The sequence below is a fragment of the Paralichthys olivaceus genome, chromosome 12 (genome assembly GCF_024713975.1).
Source record: "Paralichthys olivaceus isolate ysfri-2021 chromosome 12, ASM2471397v2, whole genome shotgun sequence".
Taxonomy (NCBI): domain Eukaryota; kingdom Metazoa; phylum Chordata; class Actinopteri; order Pleuronectiformes; family Paralichthyidae; genus Paralichthys; species Paralichthys olivaceus.
In genome coordinates, this window is record NC_091104.1 from 8859684 (window position 1) to 8869764 (window position 10081).

The following is a 10081-nucleotide window of genomic DNA, read 5'->3' on the forward strand; positions in this document are numbered from 1 at the left end:
TACTAATCTTAAGTACAAAGACAAAGTAAAGATACTGTGTCCTCACACTGCTTATTGCTAATATGGCATCACGTTCTCTGCCTTGTGTAAAATGATTGTATTATTTACATCACATCACATAATTACGATGTGACTGATGATGTCTGATGCCGTCAGTCCACAAACTGGGTGAGATACTGGTTTGATTCTGTAACAAATCAACAACCTCTAGAATCACTGATACAGAACTTTATGTTGGAATTATCCTTTATATCATTAACTTTTTATTAAACAGTTAAATATCAGTGTTTTTCTTTTGACAGGCGCTGGTCACCTGAACATGGTACAAAGCTCTACTTGCAGAAACTCCCACGTTCATCTCCATGTCTTCTCATCATTAGTTGACTATGATTCCAATCATGATACAAAATGATCAATAATATATATAATTTATTTCTATTTTCATTCTCCACAGAGAAGAGAATTGACTGAAGTCTTTACCTGTGCAGGAGCACAACCTGCAGAAAGTCCCATGTTAATCTCTATTCAGGGGGAAGTGAAACTCAGATTTAATTTCAGTTCCCTCCTCACGGCTGCACTTGGTCGCACAGTGTTCCTCACTTAGAAAAAGAAAACGGCTGACTCATATCAGACAGAAATGCAAAATACATTTACAGTATATCTCCTCCATCAGCACACAATCTACGTTTTATGACAATTTAACATGTATGTCATTAGCTGATGAATGGGCCTGTATGGTTGTTTAGAGCAACAGTGGAACAAGCTGTGGTTTATATATCGCTGCCTTTCTGCTGCCATCTTTATATCATCGATGAAATGCCTGCAGTTTATCAAGATGTGAAAGAAAATACATAATGATAATCCATTGTAGAGTTGGCATTGGGAGAACATGTGAGACATGTTTAAGTTTTCTGTGGACAGATTTGAAATGGTCGAATGATCCAGAGGGAGATGAACTCTGCTTTTTCTGTTTCACATCCGCAGGTGTGTGTTTGCATGACTTTTGTGCATCGCTGCTCCAGAGTTTAAGTTCTCCTGCCTTACACAGAGTCCGAGCAGTTTTCACACGCTCGCACAGAAAACTGCATCAGGATGATGTTGACAGTAACTCTGAGTGTCATGATGGTTTTTCTGAGTCAGGGTGAGAGATTTTGAACATGGTGTTAATGTGTTGTCTTTATTTTCCTCCACAGGCTGTTGGAACTCTTTCCTCTGATGCTCTTTCATTCATTTCTGATTTCAGAGTCTGCTGCCAACAATTTTCTGACTCAGACCGACACAGTCAAGTCTGTTAGACTTGGAGGGACTGTGAACATCGGAGCCAGAGGGAGTTCAAATATTGGTGGTGATCTCAGTTGGTACCTTCAGAAACCTGGACAGGCTCCCAAGCTTCTTATATATTATGCATCAACTCTTAATTCAGGAACTCCGTCTCGATTCAGTGGCAGTAGATCTGGTTCTAGTTACACCTTAACTATCAGTGGTGTTCAGGCTGAAGATGTTGGAGATTATTACTGTCTCGGTGAACATAGTACTGGAGTGTTCACACAGTGATTTAGAGTCGTACAAAAACCTCCCTCAGTTTGACTGAAGTGAAACTGGTCCACTGCAGCTGCACAGAGAATAACTGGTCCAGTGAACACAACACACGAGTCGTCAAGCAGAAGAATCTTAACTGAAACAAAGCCCACACACACTTCTCATTTTGTATTCTCCTCATTCAGTTCCATCTCTGAAGCAACTCTGACTTTATTAAATAGTGATATGATGAATATTATAATCACACATTCAAAGGTGTTTTACCATTAAGCACTCACACATCAGAACATGGATGGAACTAAATATCTAAATAACTCTTATGCTAAATGTGTCATCTCCCTCTAACTTCTCAGGTTTCATTTGAAGTTTTTACTTGTGACACTTTTGTTGACAATAATATGAATTATGAGGAAAGTCCTACAAACTAATGAAATATGTGATTTTCATCATTTGAATGAAGTGAATTGTTCATCTCAGAAGTGAGGAACATGGTTTTCATGCAGATCCACACAAGAGAAATTATTGTATAAGTGGAAGTAAAACACAGATTTACATTAATATCTTGCAGAAGAAATAAAACAGAAGCAGATGTTAGTGATGATTTCTTTTATTTCAGTAAAGTAAGAATAGAAATGTGAAAAACAAATGACATATGACATGAAATATTTATTCTTGTTTAAAAAGTAGCACAATACAACATTGAACTGTGATAATATGTTGAAGCAAAGATATGAAGACGTGCAGAGCTGCAGTAGAACACACGTAAATCAAACAGACCCACAGTAGAGCACAATGACTCCATCCTGTCGTCTCTCTACTCCGAGCAGCGGTCAGGGTCCAGGGTTTGAGTGACAGGGCTCTGTCCGTTCAGACTGGCCTCACAGCTCACTGAGGCCGCCTTGCTCCACTGCTCCACAGGGAGGCTCAGGGTGCTGCTCCAGCTGTAGTGGCCGTCCTTCCCCAGGACCTCTGGGCTGTGAGACGCCCCCGAGGAGCTGCTGCTGCCCCCAACCTTCCAGCCCAGGCTCCAGGCCGAGGGGAAGCCCCCGCTGGCCAGACACACCAGAGTGGCACTGCCCTGCTGCAGCTCTGCACTGGAGGGGGGGAGGACGGTCAGGGTGGGCCGCACCACACCCACTGGAGGAGAGAGAGGGGGGAGAAAAGACAAAGGGATGAGGATGAAGCAAAATGACGTCCAGGTGATTTCTTGCACGTTATAAAATAAAACAGAAGAACTTCTACTGTTTAACATCTTCACTCAGTGTCAGACCATCAGCCGCAGGGTTCAAGTGTCAATGTGGCTGAGAAGGTTCACTGATAATGATTATTGATGATTATTGATGACGTCTTCATGTCTGTTTCTCAACGTGTGACAGTGAAGAACTCGTCCCTGAGATGATTTTCTTCTGTTTAAAGTCACAGAGCTGAAACACTGGTGTGAAAACAGTTCAAACCGTTGTCGTCTGTTTCTTTCACTTCCTTTTCACCACATGAACCGTGAACACAAAGCTGAGCTGCATTTACTGATAAAATCCTGTTTGTGTTCAACATCAGATTTTTGTGCCAGAATATGTTCGATCATTTCAAAGTAAACATTTGAAACACTTTGTGATTCAGTTTGAGGCTTGAGCAAATTCTATTTTAAAATGTTCTACACATTCAAATCATTATTGAACATGAAAATAGATGAAGCATTTGTTTTTGTATGTTTCTATAAATATAATAATCTACAGAAATTCATTACAATCAATAAATATTGATCAGCAATTCTTTTTCTCAGGATATGAGATTAACTTTGATTGATCAAAACTCAACAAAATTATCAGCCAGTCAATCTCTGAACTTGATCAAATTCTTCTTCACTATTAGATCAAAGTTATTATTGCACAAAGTCAAAATCTCTGGTACTTACAGTCACTGACGAGTTTGGTTCCTCCACCGAAAGTGAGCCACAGTGATACAGACTCATTAGGTGCTCGTACAAAAACCTCCTGCACCGTGAACAACAGTCTGTCCACTGAAGATTCACTTTTTATGGTAAAACTACACAATTGACACTTCATACTTATATTGAGCTAATGTGGCTTGACATTTCATCATGATTGGAATGATTTCAATCATTTTTGTTACTTCTAAACATTGAGACACAAACAGTTGATTTAACTATTTCATAAATTAATACTTCAAAATAGTTTAACATCATTTAAAATCTGTAAAACAAACAGGACACCTCAACAGAATTTCAAAAACACAATTCAAACAAAAAGCTTTTAAAGTTCTATTGTACTTCTACTCACTCTGTAATTCAAGGGAATGAAATAAACATATTTGCATCAATGAAAGTGACACAATTTGAATCCAGATGCTGACGACCCTCAATTGTGCTTCTTCATATTTAGTGTAAATCCAAACAGTAACGCTCCTGAGTTTGTGTCCCACGTCACCTTCAGTCCGCTCAGAGCAGAGGAATCATTTCCATAGAGAGGAGGCTTTGCATCGTCAGCTGATCCTCCACTGAACCGAGAAGCTTTATAGTCCTGTGACTTCAGCTCTGCAGGACTCAGACCCGTCAGTCGACCACAACCACCATGACTCTCATCGCCCTCCTCATCTGGACGCTGGCCTGCTGCAGCTTCACAGGTTCAGTCACTCAGCAACATTTCAGACGTGATGCGCTGCCTGTTCTCTCTCTTCACCTCCGCTGAGACTTGTATGATTTGTGTTTGTCTGCAGGATGCAGCGGCCAGGTGACTGTGACTCAGCCTCCAGTCATGACCATTACTCCAGGATCCACTGTCACTCTGACCTGTAAAACCAATTCCAATGTTGCAACGTGTGGTGGTGAACCATGTATGTCCTGGTACCAGCAGAAACCTGGACAGACTCCAAAGCTCCTAATATACAAAGCGACCAATAGACATTCAGGAGCACCAGCTCGATTTAGTGGCAGTGGAAGCAGAACTGACTTCTCTTTGACCATCAGTGGAGTTCAGAGTGAAGATGTTGGAGATTATTACTGTTTCAGTGATCATGGCAGTGGAGTGTTGACACAGTGAATCACAGTCGTACAAAAACCTCCCTCAGTCAGAGGCAGAGACACTGAGCTGTTACAGCAGGAAGAGAGTGTGACACAGACCAGTGAACACAGAGACTGACAGGAACCTCACCAAGCACAACATTCACAATCACACCAATTAATTCAGAGTTTTAGATCAATCATTTGAAAATAAGATTAAATAAAATCTAATGATTACATTTACAGTCACATGTACAGACAAATATTGTTTGTTAGTTATTTCTATCATTGGTTTTGCTTCGCTGAAAAGGAAGCATGTTTCCAATCTTGATAAAACGATCACTGATATGTCATCATTGTTCTTACCAATTAATTCAATTATTTTTACCAGCTGATTTAAATTCCAAGATATCTGCACAGAGGAGGAGCATCAAGTGAAGATTTAAAACCATGTGAGAAGATTAAAGATCAAACACTTTGTGGTGTTATGCATCAATACAAACTTTATTAGCAAAACCTCATTCGTGAGCGTGACAGTTATTTTTTCTAAATGAAATCTAAACTTACTTAACTTAATCTAAACTTACTTAACTGCATATACACAATGTAAATTCAAGTCTCTCTGAGCAGCCACTACAGGCGGTGATGATGATCTCAGTTGGTGCCTGGAGAAACCTGCTGATAAGCAGACGTGGTACCCCAGGTCACTTCAGCAGCAGTGGATCAGAACCTGAATTCACTCTGAAAGTCATGAGTTCAGCCTGAGAATGCAGGGGATTACTGTAAAGAAGTGGGCGCCACTGATACAGAAGTTCTCAGACCAGGCACAGTTTGTTGCAGCTGTGAGTTTCTGCAGCAGACCATGAAATGAATGATTGGTTCACTGAGCACACTTTCGTTTCACAGGAGGAAAGTAACCCGTATATGTGGCATTGTAGCGGCCCACTTGGATTAATCACACAAGATGCTGAGAGCTTCGACTGGTGCAACTTGAATTCTCTCCTCTTTTCTCCACCGACATTTTGACGCCATGAAAACTATACAATGGACACAAAAATACAGATGCCATAGTACCATATTTCACAGATATTGCATAGAACCATGTTTACATTTTAAACTTTGTACAAATCATTTTTAGTAAACTTAACTAATGAATTTTTACAGAAGAAGAACGGTGCTCATCAAAATAAAAGTACAAAAATGTAGAGTGGCAGAACTGCATCATTTACCATGAACAAAATTAGCTGCCTTTTACAGTCATAAATAGTTGCTTTACAAAACGAGGTAAAGAAAACTACATATATAAACAAATTATTATCAGTCAGCTGTAGTAGTGTTTGGCATTCTATTTATGATTATTTTCATTGTTATCATTATTACTATTATTATTGTTTTATTATGATGGTGATTACTAGTGTTCTTCTTTTATTATGCTCCCTAGTATTATATATGTTAGTGTTAATATGACTATATTTGTATTATTTTATCATAAGATTATTATTATTGATATCATTATTATCAGTGGTTTTAACATGTAGATTATTGTATAGTTGTTGTGGTCATAATAATCTTAGGTGTTTCTTAACTTGAGCTGAGTGCAGTTCATGTTTCTCATGGGACAATAAACTGAATTGACCCTCCTGTGGTCATAAAACGCTTCTCTCTCATTTCCGCGTTCTTCTGGAAAGCTTGTGTTGCGGAAACAAAGTCTGCAGCGATATAAAAAAAACAAAAAAACACGTGACTTCGACTCCCTTCTCTTCCTCCCATCAAATACAAACTTCAGTTCTGTCTCCAAACAACTGCTGGGTTATGGTTTCTCCTCCGCTCGCTCCGGACGCGTGAAAATGAGCGAGCAGAGCAGAAAAGCAGTGAGCACGACTCTTCAGCTGACCTGTCTGCTGCTGGCGGTGAGTGACGCTTCTCTGCTTCTGTTGGTTCAGATGCTTCTGTTCTTCTCGACACTTCAAATGTGCCACAGTCTCGCTAATGTGCGTTTCTTATAATAATGCAAACTTGAGTTTAGAAAAAGGTGAGCGGGATTAATCTGCTCTGTTTGTTGTGAGTGAATGTGTTTGTACTGTTTGTACAGTCTCACAGGCCAGGTCCGTGTACTGGACATATGAACACACACACACACACACACACACACACACACACACACACACACACACACACACACACACACACACAGAAAAAGAGAGCGAGAGACGGATCTCCATGACGTCACAGAACATTACACTGACCTTCGTTCCTGGAGAATCAAACCCTAACCCAATGTGTCGTCATCTTGAAATCTGATGCTTTACAATTATGGTGACATGATTTTCTCCCCATGAAGAAGACAAATCCCCATAATGTGACTTTGTAAAGAGATTTAAACTTAAACTTCCTTTACACTTTATACACATGCAGTTCAAACCCACAACCCCACACACAGAGACATGCACATTTTTTGGAGAGAGAGATTGTAGAGTAGAGTGATGGGCAGCCCCAGGAGAAGTGCCCCGTGAGCAATTGGGGGGCAAGGTGCCTTGCTCAAGGGCACCTCAGCAGTGCCCAGGAGGTGAACTGACACCTCTCCAGCTACCAGTCCACCTTCCATACCCATGGTCTTGAACCGGCAACCCTCTGGTTCCCAAGCCAAATCCACAAAATTTGCCTATTTAATTTTCTCAGATTTTCTTAAATTCTTAATCTATCATCTGACTCCGTTTCCGTGGTGACTATATCAGTTTTGAGACTATTTAGGTTTTTGGATACTACTACTACTACTGACACTACAAAAACCACAAGCGCGCACACGCACACACACACACACGGTTTGAGGGAGGAAGCATGGACCAACACTCTTGCGACTGCTTGGGAAATTAACGTTGAGCCTAGTGTTTTACATCATCAGTGTATACAGATGCAATGCATTCTGTCTGTTGAGTTATACTGGATTTAACAGCTTTTTGCTTTTTCACCTCACCAGGTGCTGGGGTTGGTGATGGGCTTGAGTGGAGTCTATCTGCTGATGAAATACTGGCAGGGCAGCTTCTACTTTTCAAACAACTACATTACCATGCCAGCAATCCTCACCCTTGTCAGCGCTGCTTTCCTCATAGCCAGCGGGTGCATCGGCTTGTGGCTGAGTTTCTGGGATTCCACCTTTCTGCAGGGCCTGGTAAGGTTGTCACTGTATGCATGAATGGGGGCATACAAACAGTGTTTGGACTGTATATAATAAAGTGTGTTCCTCTCCACTGCAGTTAGTTTATCTACTCGTCGTGGTCTTCTGTCTGGAAAGTACGGCTACTGGGTTGGCTTATTTCCACTCTGTCAAGGTACAATAAACATCAGTTAAGTTACCAGTGAGTTGTCTGGTTCATACGCGCTGTACTGGAGATATTACAGTTTGTGGATTATTTTGTTACAGATGTATTTGATGTCTTCTGTCTTTTTGTTTAGCTGGACTCAGAGACGACTTCCCTCAGTGGAGTGTTTCAGAATTACACAGGAAACAGCCACGACCCCAGCTCTCAAGCTGTGGATACTACGCAGAAGCAAGTGAGTGTTCAGTTCAGTGACTGAAGGCATCCACATACCCCAAGCATGTTTGTGCAAAATGTAGGAAAACAAATATTTTGAGGGTTTTGTGGGGCTGGAGCCAATCCCAGCTGACATTGGACGGAAGATGGGGTATACCCTGGACACAGTTTACCGTAGGGCAACATACAAAGACAAAAGGCCATTCACACCTACAGGCAATTTAGCCTCCAATCAACCCTCGGCTGCATGTCTTTGGACTGTGGAGGAAGCAGGAGTTCCTTGAAAACCTACACAGACACAAGGTGAACATGCAAACTCCACACAGAAAGGTCCCAGTCGGCCATCAGCTTTGACCCTAGAACCATCTTGGTGTGAGGCAACAGTATCACTTCACCAGTGCTCATTATCATAAACACTGCAAGAAGTAGTGACATGAAAACAAGCTATAGCTGAGTGCTAGCCCTTTACATTTACATCCTGTGATGGCCGTGATATTCTTTTGTAAATGTGACATCGCCTCATGTTTTTTCGTTACGATAAACATGTTTACAGGTGGTCATTTTTTTAACTGTCCAAGGTTCTAAATACGTTCTATGTACGCCTCTCGCTGCACGAGAGACTTGGGTGGACCCAGAGTAGCTGCCATCTGGCCTGAGAACAGTTCAAAATCCTCAAGGAGGAGCTGGAAGGCGTGAGAGATAGGGACGTCTGGCATACCCTGATTGGCTACCTCTGCAACTCAAGCCCAAGTGACTGGGTATTTTGTATTTTGATCCCCTTTAGTTGCAGTGTTGTGGTGTCCATGGCTACAAGGACTGGCTTAAAACCTCCTGGTTCAATCGCACCGGGGGGCTCAAAGTTCCTCAAAGCTGCTGCAACTCTACATTCGTTTCCTGCAATGGCACCGTGAAGCAGCCGTGGCAGCTTTACACGCAGGTAGAAATAAAGATAGGTTCAGTACTCATAAATATAAAACATACCAGCGTAGATGTGGGATTAATCCCCTGTGTCTCTCCCTCTTTCAGGGCTGCCAGGTGAAGTTGGAGATGGCTTTACAGTTTGTGCTGAGTTTTATCATCTGGGGCTTCCCTGTGGTTTTTCTGGTGGAGGTGCGAAACTCTTCATCCTGTTTTTTCTGTACACACATGGTTGTTCCTTAAATTTTCCACTGAAAATATTTTTTTCAAACATCCCCCTAATGTCTTTTACACGATTAGACATATTTTGATCAAATTAATCAGTCAACGCCATTTGCAGTAAATAAATGCCAGTCGGGAAAAAAAAACACACATTCAAACAGCCAGAGTTTGTGATGTCACAAACCTAAGAACGCAATCATTCCAACTTGCAGGTGGGGCTCCTGAATATATAAAAGAGAAAAAAACATCATATGTCTCCTCTTATTATTCCTATACCTTCTGAAGTTGATTTCCTCTTCTCCTTTTCTTTCTCTCTTACCTTGTAGATTGTCGTTTTAATAATGGCGGCACAGCTGATGAGGGAGAGACCATTCCTGGAATATCACATACTGGGAAAAGACTGAACTGCTCTGCACAGATCCGGTCACGTCTGTCTATTGGGACTAAATGATCGATTCTTAGATGCACACACACCATCACACCTTTGCTAATTTATATAAATGCCACGTGAAATAAAATGGACAGAGAAAATGTAATCAAGTAGAGGTAAATCATCACAATGACTTTTCTACTTGTACTTGCTATTATATAATTATAACTATGTCCTTTTAGTATGTGTCCATGTTCTTGCACACGTGTTGTACTTCCTTGCTGTAGAGACATAATAATAATATAATAATATTGTGAACATTTAACGCAATGCTTCTGTAAAAAAAAGACTCGAGTATAAAGTACAAATATTCGCTGATATATGTAGCAGAGTAAAAGTACCTGAAAATAAAAATCAAATTACATAAAGTGCAGACACGTAAATAAGTAAATATACTCGGTTCCTAATAATCTGACAGGTGAG

General features: G+C 40.9%; 1 protein-coding gene and 3 gene segments (V, D, J or C); 3 read left to right on the forward strand and 1 right to left on the reverse strand.

Moving 5' to 3' along the window:
- The first annotated feature begins 984 nt into the window (after nt 1-984).
- Nucleotides 985-10081, forward strand: part of LOC138412316 (Ig kappa chain V region Mem5-like) — a 47252-nt gene continuing 38155 nt past the window's right edge. The window contains 2 exon segments of the V gene segment in view: nt 985-1141; nt 1244-1541. Coding sequence covers nt 1093-1141; nt 1244-1541 — 347 coding nt within the window.
- Nucleotides 2131-10081, reverse strand: part of LOC138412315 (Ig kappa chain V region Mem5-like) — a 28671-nt gene continuing 20720 nt past the window's right edge. Inside the window, 2 exon segments of the V gene segment in view lie at nt 2131-2676; nt 3452-3488. Coding sequence covers nt 2354-2676; nt 3452-3488 — 360 coding nt within the window.
- LOC138404820 (Ig kappa chain V-III region MOPC 321-like) overlaps nt 3884-10081 on the forward strand; it is a 39338-nt gene continuing 33140 nt past the window's right edge. Inside the window, 2 exon segments of the V gene segment in view lie at nt 3884-4179; nt 4273-4582. Of these exon segments, the coding sequence occupies nt 4128-4179; nt 4273-4582 (362 nt within the window).
- On the forward strand, nt 5044-10026 carry tspan37 (tetraspanin 37). Its single transcript, XM_020098080.2, has 7 exons — nt 5044-6465; nt 7533-7724; nt 7810-7884; nt 8009-8107; nt 8873-9025; nt 9115-9198; nt 9555-10026. Exons 1-7 carry the CDS (start codon nt 6403-6405, stop codon nt 9630-9632), a joined length of 744 nt encoding a protein of 247 aa, XP_019953639.2. The 5' UTR covers nt 5044-6402; the 3' UTR covers nt 9633-10026.